Source organism: Sprattus sprattus (assembly GCF_963457725.1).
Source record: "Sprattus sprattus genome assembly, chromosome: 1".
NCBI lineage: Eukaryota > Metazoa > Chordata > Actinopteri > Clupeiformes > Clupeidae > Sprattus > Sprattus sprattus.
The window spans coordinates 63,174,920-63,197,494 of record NC_137920.1 but is presented as its reverse complement, the minus strand read 5'-3'; the positions used below and the strand labels follow the sequence as shown (position 1 = coordinate 63,197,494).

The 22,575-nt window shown below is 40.6% G+C and overlaps 3 protein-coding genes across 3 annotated transcripts; 1 reads left to right on the top strand and 2 right to left on the bottom strand.

The window, feature by feature from the left end:
* Nucleotides 1-555: 555 nt before the first annotated feature.
* On the bottom strand, nt 556-5,681 carry tmem185 (transmembrane protein 185). The gene is made up of 7 exons (XM_080848379.1): nt 5,578-5,681; nt 4,604-4,780; nt 4,134-4,341; nt 3,905-3,988; nt 3,294-3,470; nt 3,019-3,142; nt 556-2,586 (listed from the first exon to the last, which is right to left on the bottom strand). The coding sequence occupies exons 1-7, from the start codon at nt 5,613-5,615 to the stop codon at nt 2,342-2,344; spliced, it is 1,053 nt and encodes a 350-aa protein (XP_080704505.1). The 5' UTR covers nt 5,616-5,681; the 3' UTR covers nt 556-2,341.
* Nucleotides 5,682-5,912: 231 nt separating this feature from the next.
* On the bottom strand, nt 5,913-8,095 carry ankrd46a (ankyrin repeat domain 46a). Its single transcript, XM_080848404.1, has 4 exons — nt 8,009-8,095; nt 7,230-7,557; nt 6,852-7,010; nt 5,913-6,611 (listed from the first exon to the last, which is right to left on the bottom strand). Exons 2-4 carry the CDS (start codon nt 7,535-7,537, stop codon nt 6,395-6,397), a joined length of 684 nt encoding a protein of 227 aa, XP_080704530.1. The 5' UTR covers nt 7,538-7,557; nt 8,009-8,095; the 3' UTR covers nt 5,913-6,394.
* A 156-nt stretch (nt 8,096-8,251) lies between these two features.
* On the top strand, nt 8,252-21,172 carry atg4a (autophagy related 4A, cysteine peptidase). The gene is made up of 13 exons (XM_080848366.1): nt 8,252-8,296; nt 8,982-9,092; nt 9,488-9,559; nt 11,016-11,114; nt 11,512-11,613; nt 12,123-12,195; nt 16,317-16,396; nt 16,610-16,824; nt 17,075-17,153; nt 17,992-18,137; nt 18,473-18,529; nt 19,440-19,551; nt 20,189-21,172. Exons 1-13 carry the CDS (start codon nt 8,287-8,289, stop codon nt 20,251-20,253), a joined length of 1,221 nt encoding a protein of 406 aa, XP_080704492.1. The 5' UTR covers nt 8,252-8,286; the 3' UTR covers nt 20,254-21,172.
* The last annotated feature ends 1,403 nt before the right edge of the window (nt 21,173-22,575 follow it).

Here is a 22,575-nt window from a genome sequence, read left to right as displayed (position 1 = left end):
TACAGTCAATGTGACACAGACCACCTACACAATCACATTTGAATAAAGATGTCCACTTGGAGTTTGATATGGCACTCACTCACAATGCTGTGTATGCAGTTCAATCTAAACTCAATCCTGACTGGACAGCTGCATGTGTATCACTAATTTCCCAAATGAGAGGAGAAACCCCACAGAAAAATCACATGCAATATACATTAAACTATTTTCACCCTGGATGTAGGGCTGAAGTTATGTTAGAAAAAAGAAGCTTCGAATTTCAATCTTTTCAAATAATTATAAACTCCCAGGAATAAAATATATTGAATCACACACAAAAATGTTATATTTGAATGTATGAAGACTGACTTTTTAATAAGAGTATGCATGAGGACTTGGGAGAGACGAAAAGGACTGATTGGCAGACCAGAGGTCATGTAATAATGGTCCAGGGCAGACTGTCACGACACCTCCTCAGACCAGCTGAGGGTCGGACAAACCAGAACAACAGCAGACAACAGAAAAGCTTCAAATGGATCAGATCCATTTTAACAAGTACACTGATGAATGCAGGAGGGAGAAAGGTGGATGGGGATGAGGGAAAGAAAGACAAAGAAAGAGGAGAAAATGATTTGAAGACACTGAGAAAAAAAAAAATGTGATTAAGAAAAAGAAAAGAAAAAAATATGCACCAGGATGGGTTTGTGTTTTTTAATGCCAGTTTGGAATGTGACAATTCAGCGTATGGAGCTTGGCTGGATGGCGTTCCATAGTTTGCATGTCGCTGATGAGAGAACACCAGTTATCATGCTGGGGGTTACAACCACGTCTGCAGGAGGTGGTTCATAAACATCTACACCATTACATGGAACACTTCATTCAACACTTTAGTGCATTTTTGGCAGGGAATTCATACACCTTTGAATGCTGAAGCAAAAAATGAACGATGACCCACCCCACCCCCATAAAAACCATAACAAATCAAGAGGGGTACATAGATGACTCCCATGCTTTAGTCAAACTGGGGTCCAGATATTGGGGTTAGCAGGCCTTCTTTGTTTAGTCGGGCATCTCTACTGAACTAACAGAACACATTATAACACATGCACATCAGGGAGCTCGACTACAGTTCCTCTTTTGATTGCCTGCATGTAGACAGAATAAACAAATGCTTGCAGAGGTGCTATATGACAGAACCATACACAGAACGGGTTTCTATAGGGTTCATTTCTCAGGCTGTCAGTTATTGTTCAATTGGAGTGATGTCACTCCTTTCTTTTTTTCTTTTGCATTTAAAAAACAAAACAAAACAAAAAAACTTGGAGATCTGATCCTGCTGCAACTACTCATAGTGATACACTTCTTTGTTACCATTTGGTCTTCTGCAAGGCTGGCTAAGTTTGAAAATGTTACTGACTAGTTCACTACAATCAAAGGCATTCTGTCTTTTGGGAAATCACAACTCAAAAACTCTCTGAACTCGTCCTATTCAGAGCTAATGCACTTTCAAAATGTCTTTCAAGATGTTCAGCCAATTACAATAACCATTTGAACACAAATTGGTTATAAGCTCTTGCAACACCACAACAAGGTATGCAATATAAACTCATCAATTACAATGATTATGCCAGTGGCTGACTACATGTTTTTCTTCAATGACACGAGTAGTCTTGAAGTAGATAGTCTGAGAGGCAATAGTAATACTGGGATGAGCGCTATTAACTACATACCTGTCTATTACTTGAAGAATATCAAAATAAAAATGTGCACTGTTGGGTGTTGAACCGGTTTCCTTTTCCGTCTCTTAATGAACACTTAAACAACAGATTTAAAAACATAACAAAGGAAGTGCATAACAGTAGCATAGTCATACAAGGTTAAGGTCAGTAGAATCATATATATTCCAAGTCAATCTATCAACAGGGTGTGTGTTTTACAGATGCAAAATTATGTTGGCAGGTCCTCTTCAAGAGCCCGTCTACAACAGAGCATCCTCAGGTGGGCTACCTACCATACTGGATCCCACGATTGCGTTTCACACCAAACAAAAATATTATTTTTTTTTATATAAAAGAAAAAGCCATCCCCTATTCTGTCTTTGACAGAGTGTGGCTGGGTATTTGTCACAGGTGCACACAGTTCTTCCGCCTGTGTCTGTCTGTCTGTCTGTTTATTTGGACTGTCTGCTTCTATGGAGGACCAGGCTTCATAACCTATTATGATGCAGTTCACTATGAGCCCCCAAAAAGATAGAGCAGAGCTGTGTGTCTTTCGCCCTTTCAGGTAGGGGCGAGTGCCCAGGGAAAGGGAAGAGGGGTGTGTGTGTGTGGGTGTATGTGCGCGCGTGTGTGTGTATGTCCCCTTAGTCCGGCATGTCGATGCACAATTTGGGCGGCGGCACAAAGTACTTTCCCGGACTCTGTGTGATCACCACGCCTGTCTTCTTGCGGAACATGGGGGCGATTTTGGGCGGCTCGTGAGAGGGCATCTCCTCAGACACCTCAGGGTCCTCGTGATGCAGGTCGTAGGAGATGTTCCCGTATTCCCGGAGGAAAGGGAACAGCTCCAAGAGGAACTGACAGAAGTCCTTGCGTATGCCAAACCACCCTGTAGAAAAAAGAAAAAAAATTGTCTATGGACATTCAGGCTCATGGTACATCAATGACAGAAAATTATGCCTTCTGAGTAAATGTAAACTAGATTAACCACAGCGAATCAGAGGAAAAATGCAGCTGAATGTAAAAGACAAATAACAGATGACAATAACACACACACACACACACACACACTCACACATACAAGAGTCTCAAATGGAATAATGATTTAGCTGATGTGTTTAACACACGCGCACATAACACTATAACCAAACGTCAACACAGGTGACAAGTGTCCATGTTTCTAGAACGCAACCTTTGACTTGATTTCCATAATATAAAATAGTTCTTGAGTGTAGGCATAGTAATCACTGAAGACAAACATATTCTAAAGAGCCAGCCTGTTTGCCCTCTGCTCTATAAGCTGGGAGAACTTTATACGTACAGTGGTTGCCTCCTTTTTGGCCAAAGGTGGTTGCCATTAAGGTCACCAAGGACACCCACAGAGGCACAAACACTGGGACATAGTTGGAGTTGTAGTGACCATCCAACTTGTGGACCAAGAGAATCTGGAAGAACGAAAGATGAATAAATAAACAAACAAACAAACAAACAAAAGCAATACGTTTCATACGCAAATTAATTATGTGATATACAAATATTACTAGTATCTACTTTCATATATCAAATTCAAATTGCTCTTCAGGTAAGTCAGCACACCTCAAAAGTAAGAAGCGGCACAACAATAGTCATCCAGCTGATCGCCATGGTGATGTGAGTACGTCGTTGTTCGGCAATAACATCCATGGAACGCAGGAATAGCACAGACCAAACAATGTAGTAGAGAACCACGAGGCAGAGAAAAGACATAAGGATCCAGAGAGGGACACAGACCACCTGAGGGAGACAAATTAAAGTCAACACCACCCAAACAAGGGATTCCACACTGTCTACAATCCTGGATAATGTCAGCTGTTTTTAATTGATGGACATCAGATTCTTATTGCAATGACTGCTGGTCATACAACAATATCAGTATATTAAAATATGGTAATCAACAGACAACAGAGCTTCAGAAATCAACTGCAGTAAACAATTCCTGGTCCATAAAGCAGAAGTCCTGCTTTCTTCCACCACATGAATTAGTTTTAATTAATTTGTGGCTATATCTTACTCTCTGAATAGGACTTTTTATCCCAGGATGACACACAAATAAAAGATTAATTTGCAGAAATTAAACATTTGTCCATGGGTGCTGTTCCATGCTTATCAGACATAACTTTTTAAAAATTCTGCATAATATTTCTACACTTTTCACTTGGTAGACTTACCAGCCAAGGCCAACTGATGATCTTATCCAGCCTCAAGGCAATGAAAATGAACTGGAGGATGTTGACGGAGCAAAGAATCTCCAGCTGGTGACCGAAACAAAGAAGTAAGTGAGCTATGAGTTCATCAGTAATAACAAAGCCGACTGCAGGGACCCCATGAGATCCCTGGAACGTATTTCAATAACAAGCCACATGGGAATGCCAATAAAAGTAAACGGAGCTCACTGACCTCCAGGGAGCGGTCGTGCCTAAATCCCCAAACGCACGCTGCCACAGACACGGGCGAGACAAAGAAGAGCGGCATGAAGACCAGCAGCCAGAAGTGAGAGCCCCTCTCCACGCGGGCGCAAACCAGAACCTCAAAGGTGAGTAGGAGCAAGTGGATCCCCACAGCAATCAGCATGGCCTTGAACTCCACGCACGTCTCCCCCTCTGCCCTGTACAGTATCGAAAGAACCACATTCCATAGAAATACTGAGGTAAATATCATGGAATCAATGCTAGATTAGTACACAGATGGGCTAGACAGAATTGTGTTGACTTATCAGGTTGTGGACATTATAGAACTGATGTTGGCCAAAACAACACAAAAAAAACAGTGTGGCATTGTTCAAGTGTCCTAATTACAAATGGCAAATTCATGGACAGTGTGTATACGGACTACAATTATATAAGCATGCTTGCTCCGCAGAGACAAACCTGTACTGGGGGTTGTGGGCCCAGACACCAGTCCCAACGGAGGCACCAATAATGACCATGAGCTTCCATAGCCATATTGGGGCAAAGACAGCCCAGTAGCTCCATTCAATAATGCCGTCTAGGCGCAGTGACAACAGCACCGAAAACAGCAGCAGGCATGCATAGATGAGGAATTTACTGAGAAGATGAGAAAGTAGACAACATACATAGATTACGAGCCCAGCTATACTGTGGTGAAAGAAACGAGCACTTTGACAAGTCCTTGCTCAACCAGTGAAAGCTCCCATGATGGTTAACTGATTTGGCTAACATTAACTGGCTAAGTGATGTATGCATACCTTCTCTACTAATATCAGATGCCAATGTCCCCAAGTTAACAAAAGAAAACAAACTAAACACATAGTAAGGTGACTAACGTTACGCCATATGCCTTTCACTTTGACACGTTTCTAGTATAAACACGGTGAACAGGTAGTCCACCCTCAGAGACGACGTACTGCTAGCTAATATCAAACTAACTAAGATGGCTATCTGCTACCCAGAAAACGCCAAAGCTAATGTTGACTATATAAAGAGTCAGGAAGGAAAGCGAATGTATAGCCACTAGCCTAACAAGCTAGATGCCGGTGGTTAATGTTTTCATTTCATAATGACTTTGACTGTGGCGTCAATAAACAGCTAAATACTTCACATATACTGTGAAGAGTAGGGGAGTAACGAAGCCATCGTAAGGCTGTGTTCGCTATTCAGCACAGTCGTATGAAGCTAGCTGGTTTTGCATTATTGTTTCTACCTGTAGGTAAATGCCATACTTGAAAGTTAACTGAAATATACAGTCAGATAATTTATCCATAGACAGACTCTGATGTAGCTAAAAAAAAAACTAGCCAGATGAGTTATAGAGTAATGTTGACAATGTAGCTACCTAGCATTAAAATAAGCTAAAGCTATAGAACTACAAAATTGGACCTTACCTGGGGTTGAAATCTTGAAAGAAACCCCTGAGATTCATGACTATGCGTTTAATTAAACCATTTCAAATGTTATATTTATTTGCTTCTGCCGGTTTAATGTTGACTTAATCAGTCAGCAAGCTAGACAGCTAAGGTTAGCGAGATGAAATGCAACCGTCCCATAAACACTTGCGTTCCCAATTGGTTTGGCCATAGCCGCGGTCTGGGTTTGCCTAGCTTGGCAGCCTAGTTTATCTCTCGCCGGGCATGCAGTGACGTAGGAAGGATGAACACAAAGGCAGATTGTAATACATTCAAACACTTTTATTGAGTAATATTGACATTACAATGGACAAAGTACATATATGACACCACTATGAAACGTATAGCAAGGGGGAAAATATATAACAACAACAGGTGAGCAACACGGCCTCAGTATGTCAGTCTTAACTATTTAGTTCTTGCATGAGATAGAAAAACAAAAATGTCTTTAACATAATGCTTAGTTTTAAGTAGTAAATATCAGTCGTATACAAACAGGCCTCTGAAATGTGTGTGTGTGTGAGTGTCTGTCCAAGCCAACCGTACACAGGCAATCCCGAGTATCATCACAATCAAACATTCCTTGATCTTAAATAACAAAAGTCATCTTGGCAATTAGTTATACACACAAACGCATTATGTTGTCAATGACTTTGGTCATCTTCATACATCCATGTATAATTATTTATTATTTTAAGCGTTTATCAGTTGGTCCAGGATGTATGTCCATGGCATCACAATGACAAGGATAAGGTGGTTGCGAGTAGAGATGTGTCAGAATTTGTCCTCCTGTGGTTTAACGCACCAGCTCCAACTGGTTGGATGCAAAGGGCAACACACCACTGACGTAGTAAGCAATGCCAAGGGACAACAGGGCGATGACTAGCAGTAACAGCAGCACCCTCCAGAATCCAAGGTCTTCAACAAACTCCTGCCAGGTGGTGCGAAAACTGGAGAGAACTCCTTCATGGTCATGCAGGTGAGGGTTGAGAAGGGAATGGCTTTCCATGGCACTATTGAAAAGAGGTCAATGTTCAGTCGAGTGGTACACCAGATATGCTCAGTCAGTGATAACTTGTCAAATGTAAAGATTTAAGTTTTTTAAGGACAATGCAGAAAATAACAGTAATGTAGTTATTTTGGTGTTTGGTAAACCACATTTTGGTGTTGCTGAATACGATTGGAATTCTCTTCTCACATGAAGAGACGTGAAGATACATGTTGTTCCACAACAAAAGCAGCCATTAGTTTACCTCTCATTCTCAGCCAACTGAATCTTCTCCAGGCTGGAGTGGGAGCTTCGGTTGAAGCCTTTCACTTCTTGTTCCTCTAATCCCTCCAAAAGACGAAGGGCATCCTTGTTCACACCACGCCTTTTTGCCAGGACAAGAGGGGTTGCTCCATTGTGATTACTGGAGATGTAAACAGAGAAACACTTTGGAATGAAGAAATATTTGTGCATTTTTGAAACAGTAATCATGCATTTAAAATAAAATTGGGGCACACACTGCATCATTGCCAGTAAACGTTCAATATACTAATGAGCCACCTGCGGGTCTGCATGGGATTGGGGGGGGGGGGGGGGGGCGGGGAGACTCACAGGTTTTAACTTGACAACCATATAAACTCACCAGATATCAATCTTCAGTCCATTAGAGACCAGAAATTGGATAGTGTCGATGTGCCCACACATATGCAATGCAGTGTTGCCTTGAACATCCGTGGCCAAAAGGTCTGCCCCAAATTTGTGCAGGAGGCGGCATATGTCTACATTCCCTCTTGCTGCCGCGAGATGCATACCCGTACGCCCGCGGCAGTCCCGGGTGATGGGGTCAAAGCCACATTCTAGCAGGCGTTTGCAGTAACTCAGGTCGCCGTCAATGCAGGCCTGCAGCAACGGCACTGTCTGCGGCGAGTCGTTGATAAAAACATAGGACATGCCTAGTGGTCCTTAATGTCCTGAAATTTGAGAGTTGGAATAAGTACGAGTAAATCAAACAATTGTGCCAAAATCTCGGTTGAAACGATGGTTGCTTTACCTTATATAATGTGTGACGTAGCTACATTACAACATTTACCAAAACACAAATCGCAAACTAGAATCTAAAGTCTTATCTCGTCTAGCTAACTACTTGGGACGTTTCAATGAGCTGAAGTTATCTGCTACTCAAATGGAAATGGCCAACTTCCTGCAAACAGCTACGAAGTGAAGCATCCATAGTCAACAGGGAAGCATTGCACACAGATGACAACAAACCATTGCCATTGGTATGTTACTGAAAAAATGGCTAACGTTAGCTTTGTTAATAGGCCAAGTTATTCTTTAAATCTAAAGCCCAAAACTGCAAATAAGCAAACACCATAGTCGAACAAATCAACAAAACACGTCTGAACTACACGTATGTATTACCTTGTTCTCCTTCTCTGACTTAAACTGAGACAAATTAAAATAGCCTGGGCGCCGTCGCTTGTTACACGGTCTCCAATTTCTGACGTACGCAGAGGTTGTGACAAAAATACAAGTACCACAATTCCCACGTTGTTTTCTTCATCCAGACACTCATGCTCCTGGGTATGGTAGTTTACCAGTGCCACTGGGGTTGTTCTAAAGAACCGCTGGACTACATTACCCAGAATGTAACGCGTTGTATTTGTATCGTTGACTTTAAACGCCGATGACAGCCCAGTATGGAGGCAGGTAAGATTTTTAAAAAGGAAAAATAAGACTTAAATCGACCACAATGTTATTTTCTTCTACTCTTGAAAGTGGCAAGTAAGGCTTGGAGTGCCATAGATATGCAGATGTTCAGCTACCATAGCTTACTCCTTGAGTGTTTCCTGTAGATAATTTCGTAACAGTCTCAAGTTTTCTCATTGTTCCCTGGATGGCCTGTCATATTTAATCATTGCCCGGCATTAGCAATGCAAACTACGTGAGCTTGTACAAATATTTGAATAGCGCACAAACAATACACGTTATGATATCATTCTGCAAGGATATATATAGTTAAGTTATTGTATCAGTCGCTGTTGAACTGTGCAGATGTTCAGTTACCCCTGTACACTGGACAGCTTACAGAATGCACGCTATCGCTACTTTCGTTATGTAGCCTACACAGGGGGAAAAAGACTGGGCTACAGGAAATCTGAGATATTTACGTAACGCGATGCTGCTGTCATTGCAAAAGTGTAATGTTTCACATACTTTGCTGCTCAGACTGCTCTTTGACCGGGAAACCACCGAGGCGTCAGTGTTAATCGTAAGAAAGCAGGCAGCTAACTTTGCTTGTCATTAGGAGTCTTCTATGATGCTTCACCAAAATGACGAGGATAGACCGCAGAATTTTTCTTGTCATTGTCATCTCATTGTCATCTCTTTGTAGTTCTAGCCAAGTATGAAAACCAGATCAACGTGTTTTCAGACTATTTGGAAGAACTGCCTGACTCAGATGAACCAGTGTGGATACTGGGGGAATATTACAATATTAAAACAGGTAGGCTTATTTAAATTCAATTTTTTCACACTAAAAACATATGCTACAGATGTACACATGTTGTGCCAAGGCACAAATACAACATATTATTTCATTCTCAAAGAAGTCGTTAGATTATATAAAAGAGACTCAGTGTTTGTTGTTAATTAAGGTGTCAGGTGCCTTATTATTAGCTTATAGGAATAACACAAGATACAGAGGTTAATCAAAAATATACGACTGCCAAGGGCGTTGTAGGCGTGACGCATAACTAACTGGTGGTATTTAATGTGCAAGCCTCTCAGAGAAAGATCCCATGCCAGTAGGCAATACATCTTTAAACATCATATTCATGTTCTATTGTTATATCTGAAGTCTATTGTTGAAATGCTGACATCTCTTATGTCTTTCTGTAGAGAAATCTAGGCTCCTTTCAGATGTGCGCTCACGTCTGTGGTTTACATACAGAAAGAAGTTTTCTCCCATAGGTGAGTTTCTGACATGTGACTGGTGTTGTTTTTTATTCATACTGCTCACACGTGTCAGCTCTGATACAGGACCGTATGGTTAAATGTCTTTCAGAGCTTGATTTGCATGTCTAGCAGTGCCACTGGTATATAACAATGTAAATCTTGAGACTGTCCTCTAAAAATTCAGTCTTAAATGGGTGGAAATTGTAAGGGTGTGGTGTGTGTTTAAACACTCTAAACCAATCTGACACTTTATGAAGGCAGAGTACAAAATAAAGGTACAGATTCAAACTGAAAACTGTTAAGTTGAATGTTGCCTTTAAGGAAGTTATGTGAGATTAGGCGGAAAGCCAGCCTTGTCCTTTTCAACATTCAAATCAAATCAAACTTTATTTATATAGCAAAATTGTAATACAAGGTGTTTAACACTACAACAAAGGTACAAATGATAATGTAAGAAATAAGAGGCACAGTAGTAGAGAGAGACCAGTAAAAAACTAAGAGAGACCTGGGAAAAACTATAAAGCCAATTTGAGAGGACCTGCGTGATCTAGAGGAAGCATGACTGAAAAGTATTCAAGTGGTAGTCGATTGAATGATTTCAATAATACCAATAAAAGGATCTTAAAATATATTCTAAAACTGACAGGCACCCAATAAAGGGACATATGGACAGGCGAGATGTGTGCTCTCCTTCCGGTCTTGTCAGTACACAAGCTGCTGCATTCTGAATGATCTGTAGGTTTTTTTATAGCTTTCTTGTAAAAGATAGTGTAAGCCTGCTAGTGATAAAAGCATGCATAAGTATCTTAGTATCTGCTTTGGGTGAAAACAGTTAGACTTTAGCAATACTTCTAAGGTGGTGATAAACATTTTTAGGGACATTACTGATGTGAGATTCAAAATTCAATCAGGGTCTAGAAGCACACCAAGATTTCTTGCTAGGGGTTTGGCATTTTGTGCCAGAGGTTTTAGGTTAGTGCACTTTATCGCTCAGTCTTATCTTCAATTGCAAGACATTATGTGACATCCACCATTTCCATTGAACCAGTTTATCAATAAGCCCTTGTGGAACCCCACATGTTATGCTAGTGTTAGCCGAGGGACCCAGAGAGACCATCACAATTATGTAATCTGTTAATAGGGATGACATGAACAACTGTATCAAATGCAGTGGTTAAGTCTAAGATTGAGAGTTTATTGTCGTCCATGTTCATTCTCAGGTCATTTATAACTTTCAACTCTCAGTGCTATGCTCTCATCCCCTGACAGATATTATGCCATTGTTGAACATGTACATCAATGTGTGCAGAATATATACATTTGGTCACTACATGATTCAAGCACTACCGAGTACAGGGGTGTACTCCACAGGCATAGCAAAACAGAACAGTAATATTGAGAAATGTATTTATTTGCGAATATTTAGAAGTGTTGAAGCTGTCCACATTGATGACACATTCATATGCACTAGGCGGTACGGGGCCCTCGTCCGATGCTGGTTGGGGCTGCATGCTGCGCTGCGGACAGATGATCCTAGGGCAGGCGCTGCTCTGCAGGCATCTGGGAAGAGGTGAGAAGGGCCAACATTACTCTCACCTTTACTTGGCACATCTATGCTTACAGCAAATACAGTGGAAAGATGAAGTAAATATGGCAGTGTCTGGCTAATTGACTTGACATATTTCAGAGTGAAATAGTTTATCTTTGAGCAGTGACTGCTACTAAGAACCTATTTTTTGACAGTGTTGTAGTCTACAGTAGGCACTGTACTCTCTCCCTATTTAATTGGTGTAGAGATCATTTTAATACTTCCATTCATAGTATCACCTAGTTTAATTCTCTTTTTTTTTCAAGTAAGTTGTGTATATTTGTGGCAAAAACAGTAAATTACAAATAATTATTATGAAATCGTCACCACTTAGACAAGAATACAGTGCTGATGTGCCCCTTCTGCTTCTCTGCTACAGAATGGAGATGGGCGTCAGAAGGAGAGCAGCCTGCAGAGTACCACAGAATTTTACACTGTTTTTTAGATAAGAAAGATAGCTGCTACTCTATCCACCAAATGGGTAAGTTGAAACCGTTGCCTGGATAACATTACTGTTACTGTTTCTAAGGCCTTGATTATACTCGCTCGGGTATGTGCACACAGACAGTTGCGGACTCCAAGGTTGCCTAGTTGTTCTTGTTATACGTTCTAGTTCACTTGGAGTCTGCAGTTGGTGCTTTTGTAGTGTAGTGGCTGCGTGAATGGGTCCTCCAAAAAAAATTAGTGTACAAGGATATGTACATTTTGTACTTGCGGAAGCGCAAAGTATAATCAAGCCATCAGCCTTTCTTCAGGATGAAGTAGTTTATTTTACACATTCTTTTGAATGATGTAAAAGAAACAAAGCTGGAAGGAATACCCACTCTCACCTTTACTCATTTTACTGGAAAGTGGGCAGATGAAGACTTCACAGGTCACAAATATAATTCAGTGTGTGAATATTTACACATAATTTCCACTACACCAGTTTGGGTTTGGTGGTGCACACCACATTTTTCTAATCTTTCTTGTGTTTGTTTCAACCCACAGCTCAGATGGGCGTTGGTGAAGGGAAATCTGTCGGAGAGTGGTATGGTCCAAACACAGTGGCGCAAGTGCTTAAGTAAGGCTTTTCCCTGCCTGGGTTTTCATTTTCCATATTAACAGAATAGAGCAGTGCTGTGGAGCACACATGCGTCCGTTTGGTTTGAAAATTGCTGTGGACATAGATGGGATTTTATATGATTCTACAGTTCACTGGGATATTGCACCTCTGCCTCTGCTATTACAATGAGCATAGTCCAAATACAAATGCACCAAATTTCAAAGGCTATTATGGGCTTGTGTAGGGGTAAACTAAAACATTTTAACACAAGTGGGATGTTTTAAGAGGCGTGCTAGCGATACATAATTATGAGCACTCTGAAGGTTCAGGTTGGAGTCCAGTGCAAGACTTTACTCATTTATATAAAATCTCATAGTGAGCAATACATTAAAACCTATTACCTGTGAATACTTTGCCAAGGTAATGCCCATGGATGACACCCACAAATCAAATCCTGCACACTTGACAGCGGAGACTAATTTTTACAAAGTTAGCCACAGACATATATTAACCTCGCAATAAAATCACCCAGCTACAGCATGTGTTCATCAAACATATCTGAAACTAGTTCACCGGTGACCAACCAAACACAGCTAAACTTAATGATAATAATAATAAATGTAATGATAATAATAATAATAAATATAGCTGCAAGCAGCGATGGCGGTTTCCTCCTCCAGACATTGCGAACCAGGGAAAAATGTATTTTTGTGACAATTTGTCACTGTATAGAAAAATCCATGCTGCAGACTTGCCAATGGGATATTACATTTCAAATGCATTACTTTGAAGATCCTCAAGGGCCATGGCTTCAAGCTAAGAGGTCGTTTACATGGAGCCTAGTTTGTCAATCTGATACGGATAGCTAATACAGATAGCCCTATCATACATACGAACACTCTCTATCCGCACCTTGTTTCCGCAACGATCGCAGTCCAGGGTAGAAAGTGAGTAGATTTGAATCGGTACGGGGGCTGGTGTTCGTCTGCACGGCTTCACGCAACCTGATGACGTCATTGCCCCACGTGATCAATTTGCGATCTCCAACCACTCTTTATATCCCTTGTTCTCCCTCAAAATCTCACTCGTGGTGGGCCTCGAATTCACTCTCATTAACCCAGCCTACTGATTTTTGATTAGCCTCCTATCTTGATCTAATTCTTCTTATTCAGACGTAACATAACTTTCATGACCACAAATATAAATTGGCCAGCGATTTAATTGCTTTTTTATTCATAAATGTATGTAAAATGCTCGGAGCAATGCATCATGGGAAATGGGATGACAGACATGTCATGTTACTGTTCCAAACTCTTTATTATCAATAGAAAAAAGAATTAATTTTCGCATATCCTTTAGTCTGACCACTGATATTAACTATCATAATGTAATGTTGTTAATTGGAGCTTGAATGTCTTGTGTAATGTGTTTATCCTCGTGCTGTGAAGTACCTTCTTCTAGGTTTTTCACGTTTTTTCAGTTGTGTAAATAAAGCGCTAAAGCGCCACCCACAGGCGTGAGGTATGTACTACAGTCGGTTCACCACAATCTGCTGCCTCCGTGTTTACGCAAATCTCTCGTTGCCAGCCTCCGTATTTACGAAATTAAAAGATTCGATTGGTGTGAAAAGTAAATCCGATTCGGAGGCCCTAGACTTCGTGTGCATAGCACCTAAGAGTGAGAAGGGGTGTGGTCATCCCTAAATTTCCTTAAATGATGTGTGTGTGTGCTTGCGCGTGTCAAAGGAGCCTGTCCCTGTCCCTGTGTGTGTGTGTGTGTGTGTGTGTGTGAGAGAATCTGGAGCGCACACGCGCGCAAGACCAGAGGGGCAGGGGCAGAGAGGCAGACTTGAGAAACACCCTAGCAATTAGCCAAGCATGCGTATTTCAAATATTCACCAAAAATCTACTTTTCATCTTACAGTCAAATTTTTTTCAGATTTGTGTTCTAAACATTCTCAAGTGTCTTCACATGAACTTGTGATTCAATCAGAGTATCACTTTTTGACCTGTTGATGTGTAAAGCATTGTTTTAGCGTTAACAATCTATCCAATTTGCTTTATATCAATCATTTTTCAAGATATGAAGTTGCCTTTGCACATGGCAACATGTTGTAGTGTCTTCCAGTGACATATCAAGTTTGGTGTTGATTTGTCAAAGATTTGCCAAGATATGACCTCACTTCCTGTTTGGCGACTTTTCTGCTGAATTTGAGTGGCTGTACCGGACAAACGGTTGTGAGGATCAAAATTCTAAAAAGTAACTTTTGTGAGGCTAGGTCTGAAGATCATCTCTGGTGATTTTGAAGAAGATTTGCCAAAAATTGTAGGAGGAGTAGGCTTTCAAGGGTTTTTGATAAAACCGGAAAAAGCGGAAAATCTATATAACCAGAAATTGACACCATGGGGTGGGTTTAATTCGTCTTGATCCAGGGAATCCAATGGTACCTCATTTATGAAAATCGGTCATACTGTTCAAAAGTTGCGTGTGTTACAAAAGTCCAACTTTGACCTGTTGGTGGCGCTAGAGTGGTGTAATGAGAGCCATGAAACTTGGTGTGAATGAAGAATGGACTGTCCTCAATGAGTGTGCCAAATTTCACAAAAAGTTACCATATGGTACCTCCTACCGGAGGAAACCTAATAATCTTACCTTATATGGTCCACTGAAAGTTATCCACATGTCACACAGTAAAGTCCAATGTTCTTCCAGTTACAGAGCATGATGTCTAGACATGATGAACCAGTACATTCCTAGTAAGAGATTTAACCTAACCAAAGTTGCTAATGTCATCACATCAAACCCACACAACACCAGGAAGACAAAGTTGATGGAATCTGACGGAGGGTCATCAAAGAATAGCTATATTGTAACCACTAGCGGAACTTCAATGGGTTCCATGGGGGCCGCAACCCCATGAAAGGAAAAATACATTTTGTAGTCAGCAGTGTTCTAGTATAATCACTTTGAAAGATGTGTTCAACAAAGGAGAAAAACACTAAGATTCATCCACCTGTAAACAAACAATGAAAGTACAAGTTTGGCAATGTTCTACTGTTGCCAAACGTACAGAAGTGTAAAGATGGTTGAGCTTTCTATTGACCAGGTTTTAGCTTTTCTTATAGCTAATGACATGGATTGAAATTCCCTTTACAAAATACATCTCACATCAATTTCTATGACTAGCAAACAGGCAGAACATTTCTTCAATCGCCTTAAACTAATAAAAGCGTTTTACCACCATGGGCAAGGAGCGCCTCACAACTGGCACTACGTTTGATCGGAAGTGAGAGTGGCAAACATCTATATGGATAAGGTGTTCAACAAGGTGTTTGTGGAAATTAAAAAACAACATGTTGACGTCTCAGAGTTATTCGCCTGTAACACGGTCACTTTGAATGTGAAATCAAATACAGGCTGTTCAGTTTTATCAGTTATATGTCTACATTAATTCAATTAATTGTAAAATGTATTGTCACTTTAATGAGTTTGTTACTATAATGTATTTGAACAATAAGTTGAAAATTAAATCAGTTTTGTGTCTTTACCTTTATCCTTTGCCCAGAGTTCAGTTGCTATTTAAACTGGGCCTGAATTTTATAGCTACAGCCTGCGTGTGCAGTAGCATGTATATTGTGTTTGCAGAAAATAAAGAGAACACACACGCTAACAGATAGACATAAGATATTACAAATGTTGATTTCATATAACTCACTAACTTGGAATTATTGGATCACTGATTTCATCGCCCACCACACAAACTAGAGTAAACACCACTTAATTAGGACAGCTTTGGTCTAGACATGGCTTAATTGTACAAATAGGAAGGTGTGTGCGTAAATAGAAAACCCACTGTATGACTGATTATTTGCACCCATCGGCAGGAAAGGCTAGCGCCACCACTGATTGTATCACCTACCCACCGTGATTATGCACATTGTATGAGAAGCTTTCTTTTCATTGTAGTAGTTGTAGTTTATTTTCAGTGGTCAAAATTGGAGGGGAGGAAATTGGTGATTGCATAAAGTGGTGGGGATACGTCCCCGGCGAAACTGACGCCCGTGGGAGCGCACAACAGGGAAGAGCATTGTCGTACTGTTATAACCAAAATGTTTGCTTTCTGTTGCCTTCTGTTACAGGAAACTTGCTTTGTTTGACGAGTGGAATTCTCTGGCTGTACATGTTTCAATGGACAACACTGTGGTGATTGAAGATATAAGTGAGTGTTTTTATTAACTGTGTGTTTCTCAGTTGTACAGGGGTAGAAGTCTTAACTGCCGTTGGGATTTCAATCATAGGGGAAAGAAAGCTACTAAGCAATACCCTTTATTTGAATGAGTCAAATCAGGGATACTGTGTCTTATTCTGTTCTTTTTGTAACCTGTGAGTCAGCTGACTGATTCATCCCCATTACTCTTGTCTCCTCCCCTAGAGAAACAGTGTCTGCAGGCAGACCGTGAGAGCAGGCCCAGTCTCCCGAACGCCTCAGGGGAGTCATCAGAGCAGGGCTGCTCCACCAGACCCTTAGCCTGCCCCTTCTCCCAGCCCCACACACACTCACCCGCACACTGGAAGCCCTTGCTGCTGGTCATACCCCTGCGGATGGGCATCAACAGCATCAACCCGGTCTACATTCAAGCCCTCAAGGTACTGTGGCTGAGCAGTTTCAGCACTCGTGATTCAGATTCTGATACCGATGAATACCAATCATTACTTTTTTTTATTCAATTGCCGTTAAAAATAGTTTTCCAACATGGAAAATCCAAACAACTCTTATAATAAATGGTAAAAAAACAAAGAACCTCTACAGTGTTTTAGCTTGTGGTTCCGTTATCTTTTGTGGCAGATAACTTTGTAAAATATAACTTTGATGTATGTTTGTTCATTTGCCCCATAGGAGTTTTTCAAAATGCCACAGTCATGTGGTGTTCTGGGAGGGAAGCCCAACCTAGCGTATTATTTCATTGGATTCATAGGTGAGTTCCAATTGTCTTATAATGCACTGGTCCACACTTGTCACCTCAGTAATCACTACAGTAAGGTGTCAGTCGCCACAGTCAATAAAGGGGGGGGGGGGGGGGGGGGGGGCATTATAAGTAATGCTTACTCAGGGAATATATATTTTGAGGGAGTGTGTGTGTGTGTGTGTGTGTGTGTGTGTGTGTGTGTGTGTGTGTGTGTGTGTGTGTGTCTGTGTGTGTGTGTTCGTGTGTGTGTGTGTGTGTGTGTGTGTGTGTGTGTGTGTGTGTGTGTGTGTGTGTGTGTGTGTGTGTGTGTGTGTGTATGTGTGTGTATAGTGTAGTATATGGTATATAATGGGAAGCCACACTTTACCATCACATTACAGTAACTTTAATTTCTTGTTATGGGACATCAAACCATTTTGATTTTTTGAGGATTTTCCTCACTCAAGCATTTGAATCACCTTGTCTCTTTAGTCTTCATTTCCTCTGTTATTTTACAGCTTGGCTGATGACCCTTAGACAGGGTGATTTTTATATACTGAAGGAGGTAGTACCTAATTTCGATTAGTTATAGTCTAATGGCACCTCTGTATCATTTGTTAATAATTTGTCACCTGCCTTGATATGGAACTGAAAAGGACAAGGGTTTGAATACTTATTGTACTAGTATATTTTAGCTTTTAATTTATTTATTTTGAATGTTGGCAGACACCACTATATTGCCTTTGAAAATACACTAAAGCATTACAAAGCACATCACATAAACTCTTTCGAGGAAAAGGTGTGAGAGTAGCTAAAATGAAAGAGTGTGGTTCAAAATATCTTCTTTTCATTTTCTTTTTCTTTCTAGGAGATGAGCTCATTTATTTAGATCCCCACAACACACAGCCAGCTGTGGACTCTGAATCAGGCCCCCTAGTGGACGACCAGAGTTATCACTGCCAGAGGAGCCCTCACAGAATGAAGATCGCCAACTTGGATCCGTCTGTGGCATTGGTGAGTGTTTTGGGAGATATAAAAATAGGTTTTTAAAGACTTTGATATCATACATTGACAACGTGCTATAACTGTTATTGGACACCAGGGTGGAGATTTGTCCCCTGTTTCACCATACAGGTATCAGCGACATACAGTACATGTCCTCTGTCCTATCTCTTGTTAGCTAAATTTAGAGTTTTAGGATTTAGTGAACATTAACATGAACTAGATTCTTTTTCAAAAACCTGCTAAATTGTCATTAGATCTGTGTAGTCAAATTGGGAATACAGTGAATGTGTGTGATGAAGAGATGGTTAATGGCCTTCTCTGATTGTGTCCATTTTTTTCTCAAGGGATTTTTCTGTAAGAGTGAAGAGGACTTTGATAGCTGGTGTAACCTTGTCCAACAGGTATGTTAATCATTGATTTAGTATTTGGCAAACATAATCCAATCTTGCATCTCCGGAAACACTGAACGAAACCTTCTTCTTCGTTTAAGACGTACTAGATTTACAGTATACATACAGTATTATGTACCTGATCAGTATTATCATTGTGAAAACTTCTCAAATAAAATACAAAATAAATAAATTGGAAACTAAAATGTTCTGCTTGCATAAGTATTTAAAGCATATAACTGGAAGCACACCCCTTTGCCTCAATAACAGCCTTAAGTATTTGAAGTGAGTATGTACTAGCTTTTCCCACTTTCTTGGGAGAATTTAAATTGAACGTTTAGGTTAAAGGGTGTGTGGTACTGACCTGTAGTGAGACAGATTCTCAGTAAGATTTTGATCCGGGCTTTGACTGAGCCCTTCTAGAATATTTATATGACCGTTTTTGCGTTGCTCCAGTGTGGCTTTAACCTTGTGCCTTGGGTAATTGTCCTACTGGACAATTGGTAATCCCTCTCCCAAGCCTTAGTTTTACATCAGACTGCAACAGGTTTTTCTATTATATTGTGTAGAATTTATTTCCAGTCATTCTCCCTTCAATTCTAGTTTCCTAGTTCCTGCAGACGAGAAATATCCACATATCATTCCCACTGCCATAGGTCACAATTGGGATTGTGTTTATTGGGTCATTGGCCCCACATGCTGCACTATGATTTTTTTGTAATGTTAGCAGACAGATTATATTGCCTATTATATTAAAGCATAAGTGTTCAAAATTAAAATACTGTTTGGGAAGTATCATTCCTAATTTCTAATTGTGAAAATGGTGATGGGGGGATGTTTATTTGTAAGCCACTGTATGTAAGCCAAAATAAATACCATAAGTGATTTCGGAAATCAGAACTGTCTGCTCTTGTCTTTGCAGGAAATACTGAGGAAGAGGAACCTGCGGATGTTTGAGCTGGTGGAGAAACACCCTTCTCACTGGCCGCCCTTTGTTCCGCCTACCAAACCAGAGGTTCAGACCACTGGAGCAGGTACACACACACACACACACGCCCACACTCTCACACACACACACACACACACACACACAGACACATCCGCACGCACGCACGCACGCATGCACAAACACACACACACACACACACACACACACACACACACACACACACACACACACACACACTCACATCCACACACACACACACACACACACACACACACATACCCAAACTCCTTACCAACTACAATCAATTCTCAGGCCTGTATACAGAGCCACTGCTTTGTCACTTAGTACTTGGTAAGTGGTCTGCTTGATGATGTGGTCATATGTGTAAACATGCAGGGTAGCATTGGTTGCATTGCAAAAAACTTTAAAGTTAATTTAAAGCTGAAGGGAGGCAAAGTTGTGCTTTTGCTAAAAGATGGGCCCTTGACTTCCAGATGTCATATACCCGTGTAGAAACCCAAGTGATAGTGAAGAGGTTTTAAGATGATTATTTCTGATTTCTATTCTTCCCTCTTGGTGGTATTGTTTTCAAGGAATACATTCATGACTTTGCTTGAATGAAATCACTTTACCACACAGCCACAGCATCGTAGAGATAGATCTCTGTGTCTCAAAGTGATAACACCTCTGATCTGCACGTTTCACTGTTTTTCAATCAACAGAGTTCATTGAGTCGACAGACCAGCTGTTTGAGTCAGAGGAGGAGTTTGAGATCCTGAACGTGTGACGTGGCTTCCGTTTACCTTATCCTGTCCACCTGATGACCACGGAGCTTCTGTGGAGCCCCATCCCCCATTCCCAATCCCACCCAGCATCTCCACTCCCATAGCTCCTTACTGTGCTCTACAAGTGCCTCCGATCAACACCCACATCAAGCACAAATCGGTTACCATTACGCAGAAAATACTTACACACACACACACACACAAAAAATAAACAAAATGTTAAGACTACAACAGCAAACCACAGCAAAAGACAATTTCAGAAGTATGGATGTTTGAAAGTACAGGAAAACTTGGGGAAATCTAAGTGGAGATGTTGATCGATGTATAATATATATACATTTATACACACAGTGTTTAGGGTATGTACAGCTTGCACTATCTTTTTTTGCTGTTGTGTACAGGCAAAAGCCAAGGATCAGGGTGTCCCGATTCCCTCTTTCATACTATCTTCCTCTCTATGAGGTCTGTGTACAAGACTTGTGTGTTTTCCTTGTTTTTTTATTATCAAACAAAGACAACTGCAGACTGTTCATTTGCATGAACTACATGTGTACTGTAACAACCATGTGACCAGGAGTCACTTCCCTGCTTCTTAAGGGAAGAAGAGGACCTAGGTAAGGACTGCTGCAAGGACTGTTTCTTTCGAAGAAGCCTTCACCATGACACAGACAGACAGACACACACTCCTGATGCCAGGAGACAGCGCATATGCAGCCCATGTTTTAAGAAATGCATACACAAGTATTAAGAAATGCATACACAAAAACAACATCCACAACAATGACAAATCGTACATGAAAAGTGCCTCACTCTTAATATTTATGTTCTTGAATGGTTTGGGAATGGACAGTTAGTCCTTGCCCCTTAGTTACTGGACGTGTAACGTAGTGCACACCCCACATTCATGTAAATATGCCTGACAATAAAGATATTTAAATCCCCTTCACTGTGTCTTTGAAGCGCTAGTTCTGTTACAGCCACCAAATAAAACATACATAATCCTATGTGCTACTTTTTGGCAGGCACCATAGGCTTTAGAAAATTAAGTCAAACTTGTCAAAGCTTGTCAGATGTATACAGTGTGCAAATCAGTTGAGGTGAAGTAATATGGTTCGTTTGAGTGTGTGGCAGCTATCTCCTGACCAGAGAAGGCATAATACCCAGATTGCGTTTCATTCTAAAAACAGTCAGATTATGGGCATATCTGGCAGTTGTAGGTGACATATAGCAAGGCTCAGTCCCAATAGCCTACAATCCAATGGGTGCATCAAAATGACAGATAACTTGACTTGTACAATACTTCCAGGCTGTCAAGAATTATCTTATTTGGTGTTTGGTGCTGCTGTACAAAAATAAGTGCCCTGTCAAGGTAAGTTTATTTTTCTCTTTAAGACTTGATAAATAAATCGTGGGTAATATAAACTGAACAAGACGTCTGCTGTTAGATCAGAAAATAAGATAATTTTGATCTTGCTTCAGGCAATGGCTACCTTGATTCTCTAGCATCATCTGGAGATATCGGTAGGCTTCTTGACTATTGGGGTCAACATCCATACATCTGGAGATATCCGTAGGCTTCTATGACTATTGGGGTCAACATCCATACATCTGGAGATATACTAAGGCTCCTATTTCTATTTGGGTCAACGTGTTGGCTGTGTTTTCTGTAATATTTCACTTGTCATTGTAGTAGAAGAGCACAAAACCTTAAGTCAGGGATCAAGGATACCTTGGCACTTTTTTATTGCAATAGCTCTATTACAAGCAAATTAATCTGATAAATATACACCAAAATAAAATATAAAAATGTTAAACAGACAAAATCCACACACACCTCATCCTTTACACAGAGAGATTAGGTTATGTGTGGCATCATGGTTAACAAAGAGAAGGGATATCAAAATTACAATATTTACATAGGAAGACGGCATAAATAATGATAGATTTAATCATTATCCTTTTTCTGTTTCTGCTGTGTCACAATCAAGATTGTGACACATAATACAAAAGGATGGCAGGGTGTGACAGAATATGAGCATTTCAACAACTCATTCTCTCTCTCTCTCTCTCTCTCTCTCTCTCTCTCTCTCTCTCTTTCCCTCTCTCACACACACACACACACACAAACCTACAAGCGCACACACACACAAACCCACACAAACACAAACATTCACTAGCACACATCATTTTCAGCAAATTTTTAGCTCAATTCAGTATTGACTGGTTGCGCTCATAGCTGAGCTCAAGGTACAAAACACAAGCTTGTTTACTTTTCAGGCTGTGATGATAATTGTATGTTGGTAATTCCAAAGAAGATATACTAC

Excerpts from the sequence above, each read along its gene's own strand:
- atg4a (XM_080848366.1), top strand. Across the intron at positions 16,397-16,609 it reads TGTGGTGATTGAAGATATAA|AGAAACAGTGTCTGCAGGCA; the intron begins GTGAGTGTTTTT and ends CTCCTCCCCTAG. Across the intron at positions 18,530-19,439 it reads GGTGTAACCTTGTCCAACAG|GAAATACTGAGGAAGAGGAA; the intron begins GTATGTTAATCA and ends TTGTCTTTGCAG.
- ankrd46a (XM_080848404.1), bottom strand. The coding sequence starts at position 7,537 with ATGTCCTATGTTTTTATCAACGACTCGCCGCAGACAGTGCCGTTGCTG. Across the intron at positions 7,011-7,229 it reads GGACTGAAGATTGATATCTG|TAATCACAATGGAGCAACCC; the intron begins GTGAGTTTATAT and ends TTACATCTCCAG. Across the intron at positions 6,612-6,851 it reads CAGTTGGCTGAGAATGAGAG|TGCCATGGAAAGCCATTCCC; the intron begins GTAAACTAATGG and ends TCTTTTCAATAG.
- tmem185 (XM_080848379.1), bottom strand. The coding sequence starts at position 5,615 with ATGAATCTCAGGGGTTTCTTTCAAGATTTCAACCCCAG. Across the intron at positions 3,471-3,904 it reads TCATCAGTTGGCCTTGGCTG|GTGGTCTGTGTCCCTCTCTG; the intron begins GTAAGTCTACCA and ends TGTCTCCCTCAG. Across the intron at positions 2,587-3,018 it reads CCAAAAAGGAGGCAACCACT|GGTGGTTTGGCATACGCAAG; the intron begins GTACGTATAAAG and ends TTTTTTCTACAG.